This window comes from Agelaius tricolor, unplaced genomic scaffold, assembly GCF_023055355.1.
Source record: "Agelaius tricolor isolate 1412-34295 unplaced genomic scaffold, bAgeTri1.0.p SCAF_56, whole genome shotgun sequence".
Classification (NCBI taxonomy): Eukaryota; Metazoa; Chordata; class Aves; order Passeriformes; family Icteridae; genus Agelaius; species Agelaius tricolor.
The window spans coordinates 1202567-1221604 of NW_027269316.1; the positions used below are offsets into that span (position 1 = coordinate 1202567).

The following is a 19038-nucleotide window of genomic DNA, read 5'->3' on the forward strand; positions in this document are numbered from 1 at the left end:
GAGGGAAGGGTGTACTAGACGAGACAGGTTCAGGACTAGGTGGGGTAGGAGCAGGCAGTGGGATAGGGACAGATGAAACAGGTGGAATAGGGTTAGGTTCTCTTGTTCCTATTGGAGCTACCTGTAAATCAATATCTGTATAATTTTCCCTACTCAGGCTTTCTTTCAACGCCAAGTGTTCTAAACAACGTTCCTCACAAACCCCACACTTATTGCTTGCAGATGTTTTAACCATCATTAATCCACATTCATCCTGCCATTCTGGCTTTCCCCGTAAACAGAAAAACAAATCAACGTACGGAACCTCATCCCATTTTCCTTCTTGTTTACAAAACGACATTAACTGCAAAATAGTGTTATATTGCAGAGTACCGTATTTTGGCCATTTTTCACCATACTCCAAGGCATATTCTGGCCACCATGTATTACAATAATTAATCAACTTAGCTTTACGTAATTCTTCCCCAAAATTACCCGGTTTCCAATGTGCTAATAAGCACCCCAAAGGAGATGTTTCAGGGATAGAGGTGTTGACGCCCAAAATCCCTTAAAGTTTCTCCATTCCAAATATACCATCAATTGCCGAACCCGCAACACTTTCACGATTGTCTTATGGAACAGCGCCTAGGCTTGTACCAGCAGGAATTCCTTTAGCCCAACCAAGAGTAGCTTTTGCTGCGTCTTATTGGCAGGCACCCAAACCAAAGTAAAAAGTACCTTACCTTTCTCCCGGGGACGTTGCGAGTGGCAGAAGCGGTCGCGGCCGATCGAGCTCCCTGAGAATCCCTCGGTGCTGGCTGGAGCATGGTCGAGTTGCGAAACTCACTTCAGCAGCACCCGCAGGGTCCCATCTGGTGTCGCCAAAATGTTAGCATTCAAAAACACATAATCACATAAGCGACTATATGCGGTGTTTTTTATTTAAGAGCTCTGGGAATCGGGGTAGTTTCCACCCAAATCTGATTCCGACCATACATTCGAGGTGAACGTGTTTTATAGTCTATTGTTATATAACTTTCATGTTAATTATTAAACTTATATTGTTCTATTGTATACACAGATTTCAGCTAAACATAGCTTCTCATGGTTCCCCCTTAAATTTCTAACATAGTTTCTCATGATTCTTCTTATGAGTATACAATAAATATATTTAGTTACTAAACAATCACCACATCTAACAATCATATCATTTATCATACTGCTTACACAGGTGCAGTGATCTGAGAAAACACAAAGCCTAACATTTTCAAAGTCTATCTTTAGCATTTTCCAGGGCTCCACTATCAACAATATAGATGTTCAGATTTAATCCCCCCTGCCTCTAGAATATGCTTGGACAGTGTGTCTTGGTTTGAAAAGACAGGTGTCTGCCAAGGAAGGCAGGAACCTCTCTTGAAATGGAAAATGCAAACCCCCTCCCTCCAAAGTATTATAATTTTGAAATTAAGGGGCTCTTAGACAAAGATATGGGAGTAGAAATAACAGTTCTTTTTTTAGGAAAAATTAAAAATAAAAATGCAGTAATACAAAACAACACTTACAGAGTCAGAATACAACCTGACACCCTGTTGGTCAGGGTGTTGGTAGCAGTCCGATTAAATAGTGGCTGCAGTCCTCCTGGAATGATAGATGCAGTTCTGTTGAAACAGTGAGCCTGTAGAAAGGATGTAGTCCAGTGGTAGTATAGATGGGCCTGACCTTCCTCTGGGAATCCAGTGAGAAAAGGCTGCCTATGGTGTTGTTCCAAATCTTCGATTATATCCAGGTAGGAATGCTTGGCTCCTCCCTCTGGGCGGAGCATCTCACAATGGGATGATGTAATTTTATCAGTCATGCAGTGACACTCAATGGCCCATTAACAGAAGATATCTCCCCAGAAGGAGGATTGGTCTTGGAAGAGATAAAGAAAACTGCTCCACCTGGTTTTAACAGGAGGCCTAATTAACAGACAATAACTGCCCCACCTCTAACAGATGGAATAGAACGCACACCCCCCAGCCACATCTTGCATTTGCAACCTAAGACATGGTGTTATTTACTTCCTAATGTCTGTGATGCCTTTTTACAGTTTAGAAAATGTTTAAGACATGAAGAATATATATATTTTAACTGTTCAATTTGTAGGTCTCATGCTGTTGCGTGTGTCAATCAATTTATCATCAGCAGAACTCAAGCTCTTATGTTGCACATAGATTCTTTTATTGAGGTGAGTGCATATTTTCTTGGAGGGGTAAGTCGAATAACATATCTAATTTATCAAGAGCTTTAAATGATGTTTTACAACCTCCACTACCCCTAAACTCCACATTGATGGCTTCCCATTCCTAGCTTCAGTCCCCATGGGTTGAAAGTCATTCTGCATGCTTATGCTTAAATTAAAGAACTCTCCCAGCCCAAGGAAATAGTGTTTTGAAAATGCTTTCTTTTAATAAATACGGGAAACTCTTCTTGCATAGAGGTACTGGCAGCAGTCTGTCATGTGTGATGGAGAGTTCGGTACAGCGATCATCATGTCACTGAGTAGATTATGGGTCTCTCTGAATACTACTACTGAATGTGGATTAGAAGGATGAGATTTTGGCTTATCCAGGGTGTATTTTATTTGCTGCTGTTATGTTCTGAAGGCATTTTCTAGCTTCAGAACTTAATTAATGTTTAAGGAAAAAAAAATCAGGGAATACTGTTCTTGTGTCTAATGTACACATGACCAAAACACTGGGTAACATTACTCATTAAAATCTGAAGAGTTCATTTGCTAGACCATGTCTTTAGGAAATAATACAGTTTTCTGAAGTGTGGGGTGGGATGGTACAGAAGTACATGTTTGCATACTTTGGTTTTCCAATAATGTAAATTTTAATACAAGTTGAACTAGATGAATTGAGGCTTTTTTACTGGTATTACTTTCCAACAGAATCTTTTTGCACTGGCTGGTGATGAGGAGCCTGAAGTACGCAAAAATGTTTGTCGTGCTCTGGTAATGTTGCTAGAAGTTCGAATGGATCGCCTGCTTCCTCATATGATTAGTATAGTTGAGGTGAGTCCTATTTCTCTGATTGTATGCTGAAACATGTTTGGAATTGCAGAAATAATAGCAAATTAAAAGCATACATCAGAATAAGTGTGTTATTTTTGTGCTTGCTTACTCTTTGTTTTCCATTTGTGCTTGCCTACTCTTTATTTTCCTTCAAGACTGAAGTTGCAAAAGTTTCTTTTTAGCTAATTGCCAACATGACATTGTATTTGACAGTGCATATGGCAGTTCTTCATTCTTCTTTAAATTAATTGATCCTGAAATGGCCAGGATCAGCTATACCATGGAGCAGCCAGGCATTGCCTGACTACAAGTGAGATCATGTTAAAAATCTTCCTTCTGGTGCTGATATTATTACAGTTTACACAGTGAAGCTGTCACCTTTTTGGCTCTTTTGCCACAGCAAGGATAAGGAATGTAATTTTAAATATCTGAGATGCTCTTTGAGCTATTAACAAAACTGCCTGCCATTGCATTCAGTTTTATAGGTGGGTGTCCTTGGATAGTTCCTTGATTATTCTAGATTAGTGCAGACTTGCCTACCAGAAGACCAATCAACTGGTACTTGTTTGCTCAACTGAGTTGTAATTTCCATGTTTCTGGGAAACACTGGCAGTTTCTAGATAGCCTTTATATACACTACTTGCTAGACTGGAAATAGAACACAGATCAGAATATTTCTCATGCACATATAAGAACAAATGGGTCATAATCCAGTGTCAAATTCCATAAGTGCCAAGTCCAGATAATATGAAGCAGGTTTGGGGTTTTTTTGTGCTTCTGGACAAAGTCATTAGAGAGGCATAAAATTGAGGTGACTTGTAGTATTTGTCTAGTGTTGTCTGGAATTCCATGACACCAAGCCTGGCACATATCTTCTCATCTAACACAGGACAAGTATGCATTGTTGGTACTTGAGATAGTTTTTTTTTCTTTTGTTTGTTCTGGTTTGGGGTTGGTTTTTTTTTTTTGGAGAGAGAGAGAATAAAGCTTTGAAGATTATATTGTCAATAAGTGATAACTTCTCTGACTCTTCACCCTCCTGCAATCATAGAATCCTAGAATGGTTTGGGTTGGAAGGAACCTTAAAGATCATCTAGTTCCAACCCCTCTTCCATTACTGGAAGGTGCTCTATAATCTGCCTTCTTTTCTGAACAGGTTTCTGAACTGGAAACAGACTGAACACTCCCAACTCTCTCAGTCTGTCTTCATGGCAGAGGTGCTTCAGGCCCTCTGAGCATCTTCATGGCCTCTGCTGGACTTACTCCAGCAGCTCCACATCCTCCTTATATTCACAAGAGTGGAGTAGAGGAGGAGAATCCACACACACCCACCCCCCCCCTCCCCGCCCTTGACCTGCTGGCCACACTGCTTTGGATGCAGCCTAGGACACAGTTGGTTTCTGGGCTGCGAGTGTAGATTGCTAGCTCATGTTGAGTTTCTTGTCAACTACTGTTCCCAAGTCCTTCTCGGCAGGGCTGCTCCCAATGCATTCTCTGCCCAGCCTATACTTGTGCTTGGGATTGCCTTGACCAGGTGCAGGACCTTGCCCTTGGCCTTGTTGAACTTTATGAAGTTTGCGCAGACCCACCTCTTGAGCCTGTACAGGTCCCTCTGGATGCCATTCCTTTCCTCCAGCGTGTCGACCGCACCACACAACTTGGGGTTGTCAGCAAACAAATCAGTAAGGAACTTCTGGACTTTGCAGGTAGAAATTATGTCAGCAACCAGAAGATCCAAGATTGTATTCTCATTGTATCCCTTTTTTTTTTTTTGGGAAAACTATTACTAGGCATCTCCTCTACAAAAGACAGCAGTAGTGAATTTTTTCTGAAGATCAGACTTCCTCCCCTTCCTCCACAGTTTTGGGACTATTGTGTACTGTTACTGATTTGCCCAGTTCTGTATACACACATATTAATATGTGACAGTGTAATATCTGAGAACTGACTATTTTTCATTCAAATGAGTCTGGTTTTGCCCTTTTGAAACTTGAATACCTCCAAGTTGAATGCTTCTAATAGCGGCTGCTCAAAGTGAAGGAATTCTTAAAAAGAAAGAAACTGGTATCCACATGATAGGGTTTTTTATGCTTATGGAGAATTACATTTAAAGTAGTTAAGAATATTAATAATTTGGTAGTGATTCTAAGACAGAAGGTCTTGGCCAGTGTCATGCTTTTAAACTAGACAGGTTTAATATTAACTGTTTTGCCAAGTTCCTGGAGGAACAGGGATGGTTGAATTTCAATTTCTGTGGGTTTTTTGAGCATGTACTTCCAGGTGATCAGAAGCAGATATGTATTTCTCTGTGGGTTTTTTTTTCTCCTTCTTTTGTCTGAGAACATGACAACAGGATATATCAGAAGTAGACTGACCTAATAGATTTCAGTTATTAGATTGCACTTGTATATTCATATAGCATATTTAGCCAGGCATGTGGTGCCTAAGATCTTTTTTAATAGAAGTCCTGACTTTTTATTTTACAATGCATAATGAGATTACTTGAAGGGTGTTGATAATATAAAGTTATAACACAGAAACTCAGCTTGTTGCTAAAGAAATAAGATTGTTTGCATCCTGTTGCTTTCAGATAGACATCTTTTACTGCTGAAAGAATTTTTCTTAATGCATTGTGCATCGTTCTTTTCTTGATGGTTTGACATAGCAAGACTAACACAACACTGTTACAGAGTATGCAAACCAGTTCTGAATAATGTTCCTATGCTATTTTGTAATTTTTTGTCAGGAAGCAACTATTTCCATTGCCTAAAGCCACTTTTTTAGCTTATCATTAAAAGTACTCATTAAAGTATGGCACAAGAATGCTAAAAAAACCTAAAAGCCTTCAAATACTCTTCCCATACTTTGCTTTGATACTAGTATCACTGTTTTTACTATGGGGGCCTACAAGAAATATGGGGAAGGATTCTATCAGTGAGTGTAGTGACAGAACAAGGGACAATGGTTTTAAACTGTTAGAGAACAGGGTTAGATTGGATATTAGAAAGAAATTCTTCCCTGTGAGGGTGATGAGGCCCTGGCACAGGTTGCCCAGCAATGTTGTGGCTGCCCCATCCCTGGAAGTGTTTAAGGCCAGGTTAGATGGGGCTTTGAGCGACCTGGTCTAGTGAAAGGTGTTTCTGTCCATGGTGGTGGATTGGAACTGGATAATCTTTATGGTCCTTTCCAACTGTCGTGGTTTGATGCTGGCACAATGCCAGTGCCCCCTTGAAAATATATGCTCCCTGGTGTCTGCTGTGAGATGTGTTTAGGACTAGAGCAAAGCAGGATCCAACTTAGGAATATAGAAGAAAAACTTTATTAACCTACAACTATATATAAAAAGAAACGCACACAGAACTCAGAATGAAAACCTTCCAAAAAACATCCTTCCTCCCCCCACCAAATTTCCAATACATCCACCCCTCAGATCATCAACTCTCAGTCCATCACCCCCATTAGATAATCAGTTCTCAGTTCATCACAGAGAGAGGAGTCCCTCTTGTACCATAGGCTTCCCCTGGAAACACAGTTGAGACCTCTTGTGTTTCCATGTCACACGTGGCACCACCTGGAGAACATTTGCCATCATGACATCTCCCTTCCATGTACAGTGCTCTCACCACTGCACATGGACCAGAGCTGCTTCTAGGGTTCCCCTTTTAAGGATGCTTTGCCCAGTTCCAAAAAGAAGCACAGTCTCTCACTTTTGGGACACCTGTCCCCACCAAATTCACCCCCTGGGGCCGAGGGGTCTTGAGAAGAGAGGTCTTCTTCTTCCCTGAAGATCGAGGGCACCACCACCCTCCTCACCCGTCATCTCTGCTCACATACTCCTTCACATAACATCACTGCACTCTCTTGGCTCCAAGCCATTGCCTCCCCCTAAATGCAGTCTCTGTGTCACAGGAAAAATGGTTCTGTCCATGTCTATACAAGAAAAGTCCAGCCAAAGGCCACTTCATCATCCCTCCCACCCAAGATTCTTCTCAATTTCTCTCGTGGCCCATTTCCTCTTATCTCATCTCTATCTCTCTTCTCATTCAACTCCAGGAGGATCAGCATTTGAAACGTTTCCATTATTCAAGAAAAGGGTTAAAAATCTCAGGCTCTGCTTGTCTAGAACTCCCATGGCTGCCCTGCCGGGCACCTTCTCGCCACACCCCCCCTTCTCCTTCTCAGCTGGCTGTGCTATCAAATTTCAAGGTGGCACAGCACAGGCACCAGCTCTCTCTCTCTCTCTCTCTCTCTCTCTCTCTTGGTGGGGGGGGGGGGTGGCGTGGCTGCCTGATGCCTCTCAGTGTTCCTCCACTCTTCCATCCTGCAGGGGCCTTCACACCCCTTCTCTGTCCAAGGCCCTACCTCACCGGGCCGCATGGCTTCCCCTCCCCCGCCCAGCCTGCAGCTGGGCAGGGGAGGTCTGACCTCTTTCACAGATGGAACCCAAGAGAAAGTTTTCCTGGGAGTTCTCTGCTTTTAACCCCCCGTGTTCTCAGAGGCGTATCCATGTCCTCAGTTGCCACACCAGGTGCCAATATTCAAATCTGAGCACCTATTGGTTTGACCATAGCATCCCAAAAAACTCACTTCCTTTTCAAACCAGGACACCAACCCAAACCATTCTATGATTTCCAGACTGTGTATATGGCTCTTATACCACTGAGTGTAAGTAGCCTTTTCCATCTACTGCTATCTAACTTCATGGAGCATATATTATAATATGTGCTTAAAGACGAAATGATAGTGTGACCTTCAAACAGACATTACTTTTTGTCATTCTGGTTTTGTCTTTGTGGCAAATAACTGAATACAACAAAAGTGTTGATTTTCAAGCCCTCTGGGGAAAAATGCCAAATCACTTCAGTTGTATTAATTAACCTTGCTTGCAATGGTGTCCTGGGATGACTTTATTATGCTGGTATCCCCATCATCTGTTCTCTTGCCCAGAAATGGGTCTTGTAGCTTTAAGCTAGGCCCAGAGAGAGAGAGGGTGAAGCAGCATGCAGTTTACAGACAAATGGATAGGACATTTTTCAAATTTTCCAAGCTGTAATCTGTTCATAACTCAGAATAGAGCAGTATTTTTGTTGCCATCAGTTCTTAATCACAATAATGACCTTTTAGGAAACACTTGCAATTTAGTGCATTTCATAGAATCACAGAATGGTTTGGATTGGAAAGAACCTTAAAAATCACCTAGTTCCAACCTCCCCCACATGGGCAAGAACACCTTCTGCTAGACCAGGTTGGTTGGAGCCCCATCCAGACTGGTCTTGAACACTGCCAGAAATGGGGAGAGGAGTCTATAACCTCTCTGGGAAACCTGTGCCAGGCCCTCACCACCCTCAAGGTAAAGAATTTCTTCCAAATATCTAATCTAAACCTACCCTCCTTCAGCATAATACCATTCCTCCTGTTCTTATCACTCTATGCCCTTGTAAAAAGTCCTTCTTGAGCTCTCTTGGAGCCCCTTTAAGTACTGGAAGGTGCTAGAAGGTCTCGAATCCTTCACTTCTCCAGTTTGAATAGCCCCAACTCTCTCTGCCTGTCTTCATAGAAGAGGAGCTCCAGCCCTCTGAGCATCTTTGTGGCCTCCCCTGGGCTTGCTCCAACAGGTCCATGTCTTTCTTGTGTTGGGACCCCAGTGCTGGACACAGTTTTTCAGGTGGGGTCTCAAGAGAGCGGAATAGAAGGGGAGAATCCCCTCTCTCCACCTTCTGCCCATGCTGCTTTGGATGCAGCCCTGTAGGAATGCAGTTCTGTAGAAAGGGATGTTTGTTGCAAATCTTGCATCCCTGAAATGCATAAGGATAATATAGGTTGCCCCATTCTATTTAATTTTGAGAACAAAATGGTATTCTGAAGGAGAATTTATTTTCTTCATTTTAAATCAATGTGTGATGAAAGGTAGCTGCATGGACTTCCATGAGGCTTCTAAAATGAGTGGAAGGACCAACTGTTTCAGAAATGAGCTGCATGGAAGAATGCAAAACTTACTGTTTTGGAAGTTGCAAGCACTTTCTCTAAATTGCTTTGGAAGTCATGTACAAGAAACTGATGTAGCCATGGTGTATTTAGCCTTTCTGCTTATGCAGGTATTTAATTTTTTTTAAGGGGGTTTAAATTTTAACAGCAAGCTTAAAGATTTGACACTGAATCTCTGAATTACCATTCATACTTGGAAAAAGTGAGACTTTTTTTTCCCCTGTTGTGAGTTCTACTTAATTGCATCCTGTCAGATAATCAATATTTGAAAGAGAGGCTTTTTTATGGTACTGGATATAAAAAGTATTTCCATCTTACTAAGTGTGTAATTGTACTCTTTTATTCAAAAGGAGAAGGGGGGGAGTGGTAAAATAATTTTTAAATCCCCCCGCTATTCTCAGGAAACTGTTTATTATCTTGGGTCTCTGTCTATAGTTTCTTGGTAATAATGTTCTCACTTAAACTGGGAAAAAACTTAGAATCTGAATCATCTAGCATTGAGAAATAAGTCTCAGCTTATTCTCACTATAGCCTTAAGTAGTCTTTTATATCTGTTTCTTCCCATTGCCCCAAAGAAACAAAATTACTCTGTGTGCATAGTTTATTTTTGCAAACACACTTTGCAATGTTGATAGCTTCTTCACTTAAAACTTATACAAGATTGTGGTTTTTTTTTTGTGTAGTATATGCTTCAAAGGACCCAGGACCAAGATGAAAATGTTGCTTTGGAGGCTTGTGAGTTTTGGCTGACTTTGGCTGAACAGCCAATTTGTAAAGATGTATTATGTCGGCATCTTGCTAAGTAAGTATTAAGAATTAGAACTAGTCATTTTGAAATAGTCATCCTTAAACTTCAGTTAACTTTTTCCTGGTTACTCTTTTGGAGACTGTATCTAGCTTGCTGTATGCTTGGGAGGAGTTTCTTCTAGCTCGTTCTTGTACATATTAAAAATGGCTGTATCACAGAGGTCACTGAAAAGACTTTTGAGGATTTCGGACTTGGCTCCTGAGGCAACGTAAACTGTGTCACTGGTGCTTTATCTCAAGCCTAACATCCTGTTAAGTATCAGATGGAGGCAAAGGTATACTAACATGTGCTTAAGCTTAAACAAACATTTCCATGTGACATTACCTATAATATCTGGTGTACCATGAACATGTTTTCTTGACAACTGCTATTGTGAGCATTTCTGTGCAATGCTTCTATGTGAATAGTCATGCCAGGGGTTTCCCATCTTTATGAAGACATAACAAAATGACAAGATCATTTAGATTTAGGAATCAATTTCATATCAATTGCCAGAGCAATTTAAGCCTGAAAGCATGTATAATGTGTTTTTCATGCTTCTTCAGACTGACAGTAGTTTTTTAAGCTCCAAAAACTTTTTTGTAAGTTTCAAAAATTATCATAAGCTTTAAAATGTAGATCCTTGATTGAACGGGAATTGAACACTCATGCTTGAGATTTGAACATCTGCATGTCTTCAACTGTGCTAATAACCTATATCCAGACTAAAGACTTTTTCAATAGGAAACAGATTCTTCAGTGTTCCCAGTAAATGAAGACCCAATTTTTGATATATGCTTGGAAGGTTTTTGAAAACGCTAACGCAGTTCTGTTTGTGATTCTGCTCTTCCAGTGAAAGTGTGGAGAGAAGAGATGCATTATTTTCAGCAAAAATGACCATTTTAGATGTAAAGCAATTTTTAAAAAAAGGGAGGGACTTTCCAAATTTCATTTTTCATAAGCATTTAGAAAACAGAATGGAGATTAAAGCAGCTGCTGTAGCAGTACAGGAATAGGATTTGAGAAGAGAAGAACAATGTTACGAAAAATCGCTTTTCAGTTTTAAAATGTTTTTACTTAAATCCTTTCCTTATAGCTAAAAATACAAAAGAATCATAGCACAGTTCTTGATTCTACCTACCTCCTTCCCAACACACATATTAATACTAGTCACCTTCTCAGTATAAATTGTAAACCTCTTCTGTCCTACATGAACATTGACATTACAACAGCTTCATCCTTGGTTTTTGGGCTTTTTTTAAGAAGCTTTTAAATTTCTAGTAAAACAGATAAGAGTAACATTACATATCTTTTATCTTTCAATGTCATTTTTGTTGAAAGCAACTTGTTTGTTGGCGAGTCTTTTTGATTAGGGAGCTATATAAATTTGACAATACTTGATTATAACCTTAGGGGGATTTTTATATTAGATTAAGTGGGACAAGATCTTCTAGAAACCTGTTCAATATCTTGTTCCATTTTGCTCCTGTAGGTTTTTTATAAAATTTATACCTCCTGCATGCTTCATGAAGTATGCTGCAGAAATGCCAAGTAATGGGTGTTAATCTGAATACTTAGTGTTCTTTCATTGAAAGTTCAGAAGGTAATTGTTGTGAACAAGTGGTTTCAGCTTCTCAGACTCACCATCAAAGGTACTGGCAAAAAGCAAATTTTAATATGTATTTGTGAAAGTGTGACTTTACAGAGTTTGATGGCAAGGCTCACTCTATTACTACATAGAAGAAGCATACATAGGAAAATTGGATTAGAATCAATTTAGAATGATTTGCATGGAGACCAGGAATGCAAAAGGGGGTAAGGGTGCAAAGGATATGGATACAAAATATAATGGTGCAGAAGACTTTAGCAGCACTTAATCATTGACTAATTTAATGTTTGAAAAGTTATTCAGTAGGATTTATTACAGTTATAACAGTGACTAAATTATAGATTCACTCTAAAAAACATTCATACCATAATCAATTTACACATGTACAGGTAAACTCATGTCTACACCTATTTCTATGTGTGTAAATGTACCTATCAAAAACTCCCCTCAGGTTCAGTGAAATACGTCCATTTCCTTTGCGTTTCCCAACAGGCAAGGGTTGCACCTGGAGGAGCATGGAAATGGGGGGGAAATATCAGCCTAGGCCTCATCATCAGTGATGGTCCTTTGAGTATCACAAACTTGAGGGTTTGCGAGCTCTGAGAGGCCTCACTCAGAGGGAGGTGCTGACTCAGCCCACTGCAGTCCAGGAGAACTCAAAGGGCCTCACTGACCCAAGTTGGTAACTACTGGGCTTTTTTCCTAGAAAGTCCAGTAACAATGGTACCACTTCACTTGGGCTATGAATCAGGTAAATTATTTACCAAGGCTAACAAGGATAACTGCATATCCTTGTTCTTCACTTTGGTCAGTCAGATGATGTTCCTGTCATGGTCAGTGTTGTTCCCACCTATATCATGCAAGAGCTCCTGGCACAGTCAGAGACACTTCAGTGCCCAAGTGGTACGGTCAAGGGATGCTTCACCGCTCAGCTGGTTCAGTCAAGATTTGTCCGGAGTTTCTGAGGTCATAGGGCAGGCCCAAGGATGGGGGGTATGCACCACCACAAAGCCCTCATGACTAAAATCAATCTCTCTTGCTCCACAGAGCAGTCGTGTGGTTGCCTCTTGCCACTGTGCCTAAACACAGGTTAATGCCATGTTCCAGTTGTAATTTGAGGGAAATTTTTGTTTAGTTCATATCGCCATTGAGATGCATGACTATTATTGCTGGTCTGAATACCTTCAGAAACAATACTCCTCAGCTGCAGAATATAGAGAGACTGAGTCTGTTGCTATTGCTTGGTCAGTCCATGGTGATTTTAGTATTCACTTGATTTGGCATGTAATACATATATTTATTTTTACGGATTAATTTTTGTAGTGAATGTGTTTATATGTGAAATACTTGACTTTTTTTTTCCCTAGTCCTTTTTTTTTGCCATACAACATTACCATTGGGGACCCATGGCCATAACCAGTTTAATAACTAAGTAAAGTTCTAATAAAGACTAATGATGACTAATGTCAAGATCTCTGCAAAGTCAGGGACTTGTCTTAAGAAGTGATACTTGAAGTAATCACAAAAGGATAGGAGGGCTCGATGTAGTTAGACTCCCATCCTTAAGAGTAGCGAGGTAGAATTTTCAGCCACAGGTAAGTGAAGTGACAAATGGTATACAGGAGAGCCAACGTACTAACTTGTTTATCAAACATATTTTGGAAGTGTGAATTCTTACTTAAAAGCTTTTGACTTAATTTCTGAAAGGTACTTCAAAATAGACTTCATCATGTGGAAGAATATCCTATTTTTAAAGTGTAAAACTCAATTGTGCCATCTGGCTACATCTAGTTAGAAACTAACACTTTTTCATATTACAAAGTATTAATGAACTGCATGAAATGGAGTATGGTTAAGGTGCTGACTTGTTATTAGGCTAAGTTTTTGTCTGGGGTTTTTTGTGTTGGTTTTCTTTTGTTGTTGTTGGGGGGAGGAAATGTGGTTACAGCCAAAATTATGGACCAGCTAACTGAAAACCAGCTTGCTTTATTTATGTGTTATTTTGACATATAATTATAGAATCTCTTAAGTTGGAAGGGACCCATAAGGATCATCAAATCCAACTCCCTGCTGCTTGCAGGACTATCTAACACTAAATCATATGACTAAGAGTGTTGTCCAGATGCTCCTTGAACTCTTGTCAGGCTTGGTGCCATGACCACTTCTCTTGGGAGCTTGTTCCAGTGACTTGACCACCCTCTCAGTGAAGAACCTTTTCCTAATGTCCCATCTGAACTTGCCCTGATGTGGCTTCATTCCATACCCTTGGGTCCTGTCACTGGTCACTAGACAGAGGAGATCAGCACCTCCCCCTCCGCTGGCCCCGTTGAGGAAGTTGTAGATTGCAATGAGGTCACCCCTCAGCCTTCTCTTCTCCAGGCTGAACAGACCAAGTGACCTCACCCACTCCTCCTTAGTCTTGCCCTTGCCACCCTTCACCATCTTCTTTGGATGCTCTCTAATAGCTTTATATCTTTCTTATATTGTGGTGCCCAAAACTGCACACAGCACTCAAGGTGAGGCTGCACCAGTGCAGAGCAGAGTGGAACAATCACCTCCCTTGCCCAGCTGTTGATGCTGTGCCTGATGCACCTTAGGATATGGTTGGCCTTCCTGGCTGCCAGAGCACTGCTGACTCACATTCAACTTGCCATCGACCAGAACCCCCAGGTCCCTTTCTGTAGTGCTGCTCTCCAGTCTCTTGTTCTCCTGTTTCTCTGTACATCCAGGGTTGCCCCATCCCAGGTGCAGAATCCGGCACTTTTCTTTGTGAAACTCCATATGGTTGGTGATTGCCCAGCCCTCTCATTTGTCTGTCTCTCTGCAGGGTGCTTCTGCCTCTAGGGAGTCCACAGCTCCTCCTACTTCAGTATCATCAGCAAACTTACTTAATGTACATTTGATTCCTGCTTCCAGATCATTTATAAAAACATTAAAGAGCACTGGCCCTAAAATTGAACCCTGGGGAATATATGGATAACCAGTTGCCAGTCTGATGTGACCCCATTTGCTATAACCCTTTGAGCCTGACTTGTCAGCCAGTTGTTCACTCAATCTATTATAAACCTTTCTAGCTGTGTGCTGGACATTTTGTGCAGAAGGATACTGTGAGAAACAGTATTGAAAGCTTTGCTAAAAATCCAAAAATCCTCACATCTACTGGTGTCCCTTTGTCAGCTAGATGGGTGACCTTGTAAAAGGAAACTAAGTTGGTTAAGCAGGACTTCCCTCTCATGAACCCATGCTGGCTGTGACCAATGACTGCGTTGTCTCTCAAGTGTTTTTCAATAAGTCCCAGAATAAATTTCCCCATAATTTTATCAGGTGCTGAAGTGAGACTGACAGGCCTGTAGTTACCAGGGTCTTCCTTCTTGACATGTATCAATATTTCTTTGTAGACTGATACCTGTGCTGGTAAATGGTATGAAATATTCAGAGATTGATATTATTCTGTTAAAGGTAAGCATTCCTTTCTTTTATACTCAGTAAGAATATCTGGTTAGCTTCTGACTTGTAAATCAGAATGGTTGAGCTGGTAGACCAGATCTGGTCTGCCATCTATTCAATGGAGATTTAGCTTTCTGGGGCAAGGTGTGCTGTTCCAAAAACTGAATACGACTGCTGCCATGTTTGTTGGAAAATAATCTGTGGGTTTTCCTGCTTTGCTCCTCTCCCCTTCCACCAAATTTTGGCAGAGCTGGGATACTTTTACCCATGAATGACTGCAGCAAAGCAGCCTATAAAGAAATTATCAGAATTAATTTTAATGCCCTTCTAGCTTGCACTACACAGCTTTTTCCATCACAACATTTTAGAATGTGTCTGTGTACTAGAATTTCTCTATCTCTTCTTCTTTCTAATTCCTTCCCATCAAGAGTAATTTCTTAACAAGAAGAGTACTTTGTGCTTTTCTGTGAGATTACCTCTGTTGCTTCTGTTTTCCTGAATTTTTTCTGGTAAATACTGTATCACAATGCAGGAACAATGGCATTTTTAGTTAGCTAGGCAGCACAAGTGGGATGTGAATTTCACACATGTTTATAAAATATTGAACTAAAATTTGCACTACATTCTTAACTTCCTTGAGCAATATGGTTGCACTGGTTTATCTGATAAAACATTTTTTGACAGGGGGATGTTGAAGAAGATGAAGCTATTCCAGATAGTGAACAGGACATAAGACCTCGTTTTCATCGTTCGCGGACAGTAGCTCAGCCACATGAAGAAGATCGTATTGAAGATGATGATGATGATGATGATGATGATGACAATGATCTTGATGATGATGATACTATTTCTGACTGGAATTTAAGTATGTCAAAGTAATGTGTAAAATGTTTTAAAATATATCTACTTGCATAATACAAGAACCACAGTAAACAAAGGAGTTTTTGTATAAGAATACTGAGGCTTTGCTTTTGAATAGAAAATGAACTATCTGCTGATATAATTGATGTTTTGGGCAGAGGGGAGTCTTTCAGGTGATGTTTTGACTATATAACTATTGAAAAATCTAGCCACCTCTAAACATATTTTGAATATAGCCAATAGATCTGCAAACATCTACTAGATGCAATTCAACAGAAGCTTTGGGGTTTGAATTTTAATTCTACAAGGTAATAAAAAACATGTATTACTGTTTACTTTAGTAAAAGTCTTTGTGGTGAGTTGATCTTGGCTGGATGCCAGGTGCCTGCCAAGCCACTCTATCACTCCCTTTACCAGCTGGACAGAGGAGAGAAAATTGAAAACAACTAGTAGATTGAGATAAGGCAGTTTACTAAAGCAAAAGTGAAAGTTAATGTGCACACAAAGAAAGAGGAAAGCAAAATAGGTTTATTTTCTCCTTCCCATCAGTGACCGATGTTCAGCACCTTCCCGGAAGCAGGGCTTCAGCACTTGTAGGGGTTGCTCCAGAAGGCAAGCATTATAAATAATGAATGCCATCCCCTTCCTCCTCCCTCCCTTAGCTTTTATATCTGAGCTGACATCATATGGTATGGGATATCCCTTGGGTCAGTTTGGGTCATCTGGCCTGGCTGTGTCCCCTCCAAGGATCTTGCCCATCCCTACCCTACTGATGGGGGGTGGAATGTTGAGACAGTGCTGATGCTATGTCAGCACTGCTCAGCAGTAACCAAAACACTGGTATGTAAACAACACTTTACCAGCTCCAAATGCAAAGCACAGTGCTGTGAGGGCTGCTATGGGGAAATGAACTCCAGTTCAGCCAGATCCAATACAATCTTACACATTGTTGTTAGCTTAATAATGCTTTCTTTTAGTTCAGTCTTCCCTCTATATCTGGTTTGTGTTTGATTTTTTTTCTTCCACCTACATGCTACTACTGACCATTATTACCAGTAGTTCAGATGTAGTACAGATGAATGTGCCTTTAAGCTTATGGATCAAACAATTTTGAGACATTTCTAAATTTTAAAATAATACTAACACTGATAATACTGTTGTTATTATTATTATAATTTAGAAGACAAAAAGCACAAATATAATTTCCTTTGTAAAGTATCTTTTTTATAGTTTTAAATTCATAATATTATTCTTTTAGTCATTGTGTGTAGAGATTGCAGAATTAAATCAATATTTCGTGGAAAACATAACTGAAATGACAGGGTGCTGTGTGGTCCACAGTTTTGGTTAAGAAGATGAGGAAGCTAAAGCTCTCTAGGAAAGAGAGAGAACAGAACAGTTAAGAAATCTGTTTTGATATATGTTATCTGTAATTGACAGAATTTGGATTATCTGAATTTCAGAATTGTATGCCCTATTTCTTATCCAGTGTTCTATATTTGACTTCCAATTTGAACAGAGAGGTAATGTCAGCTCAGCCTGACACAGCAGCATTGGTTAGTAATGAGACCTGGTAATTAAATATGGGAGTCCACCTTTTTTTCCTCTAGTAGAAAGCTAAAACAGTCTAAGCTGAACCAGCAGGTGCTGGTCTTGGGGAGTCTGTGGTGTCTATTATTGTTTTTTAGTGGAGATCTGCTCTGAGTTGAGGGCTCATGTTTGGTTTTATTCAAACCTGTTGGACATCATCTAGAAGCAGAGTAGAAAAAATTTTGTATTTATTATCTGTTCTAGTAGTTGCTACCTCCCAAGTGAAAAACTGTCTGTGTCTTGCTTGGGCCCACTAGTAGTTTAGATCCAGTTTAGGAATTTTGCATGTTACATTTGCTATGTATATTTTGCCTGATTACCCATTTTGTATATACTTTTGTTTCAGTTGAATCAAGGAACTGAGATCATAATATGCTGGAAAAAAATACTGTATAAGTTCTGTAATATGAGCATTCTTTATAAATCCATCTTAGCATTATTTTTCTAGACATGTCAGCCCCACAGCAGAAAACCAGAGTAAGGATTTTTGAATCATGTTTTGAAGCTGTTCTTTTATGAGCTTTTATGTGCTAAAATATGAGTTTAAAAACTTTCAAACAAATTTCAAAGTAGTGTTCTTTGTATAGGTACATCACAGAATTAGGAGCTAGCTCAGAGCAAAAGTCAGTAAATTTCTTTCAGTCTCTAGAGATTGATGATTTTGACTTTTTTTTGCTTTGAGACATAGGTCATGGTCAAACATTTTCTTTTTAATCACTTGCTAGTATTTTTTGGCTATTTCTCCTTAATTGCTTCAGTATGTTGCATTCATGTCACAGACCTTCCCTCTTTTGTAGTGTTACACCATCCTGAAATTATGTAGTGTATATAATGTTGTGATATAATGGTGTGGTTCCTGTCTATTGGCGATGGAGAGAGACAGGGAGACTGAGTGGTGGTGGTCAGAATCCAAATTTATTGTGGACTACATATGCTTATATACTATTCTAGGAAGGCTAGTAATTTTTTACTACAATGATTGGGTTAATCATCATATAAACAAACTTATACATTTTGCAACATCTCTTGTTTGTAGAACTTGATTCAATCTTCTCTCTTGATTCAATCTTCTTGCTCTGTTTGTTCTTGACAAGGCATCCTGATTATCAAAATCTCTTATGCTAATCAGGTCCAAAGTACATCACCTGTCAGTGAGTGTTTTAATATCCCTAGTGTATAAGTCCTTTTAGTGGCTATAAAAATGCTGCAAAAATGGCTCCCTAAAAGCTATGGCTTTGTACCAGAGCACAATGGATCCCTGTGTATTGTAATGAAATTAAAGTATCCTTCCTCCTGATACCCTTGTGATGCCTAAAGAGGCTGACCTAGAACAGAGACTAGGCAGAGTTAAAGAATAAAGTAGGTATTTATTAAAAGGCCATAATGGATACACCTTGGGCACAGTACAAGAGCCTGGCCAGGGCTACACCCAAGATGGTCACAAGAGGGATGACCAGTCATGAGTTTTCACACTTTTATAAGTTTTGGTTCATTTATATTTGGGTTAATTGTCCAGTTACAGCTTCAGGTTATGAAGTCCCATCCTCTTGCTTTGCTCTCTTCAATTCACCATTGTTTATGCTTTTTGTGCCCGAAGCTGCAATGGTGTCCTTGGTTCTCAGGCTGGAAAAGGATTGTTTTGTCTAACTAAACTGTGACGAGAACTTGCTAACACTTAATATGAAGTTCAGAGTTACACACTAAGGCAGTACAGAATCTGAA

At 39.9% G+C, this 19038-nt stretch overlaps 1 protein-coding gene across 3 annotated transcripts in view; it reads left to right on the forward strand.

Moving 5' to 3' along the window:
* Positions 1–19038, forward strand: part of LOC139604872 (transportin-1-like) — a 136960-nt gene that overhangs the window by 69569 nt on the left and 48353 nt on the right. For 2 of the 3 annotated variants that reach the window (XM_071456192.1, XM_071456190.1), the window contains exons 7-11: positions 2125–2206; positions 2915–3037; positions 9706–9824; positions 14817–14877; positions 15550–15730. In XM_071456192.1, coding sequence (XP_071312293.1) covers positions 2125–2206; positions 2915–3037; positions 9706–9824; positions 14817–14877; positions 15550–15730 — 566 coding nt within the window. The remainder of the gene's footprint in view (positions 1–2124; positions 2207–2914; positions 3038–9705; positions 9825–14816; positions 14878–15549; positions 15731–19038) is intronic. The other variant, XM_071456191.1, reaches the window with a different exon arrangement.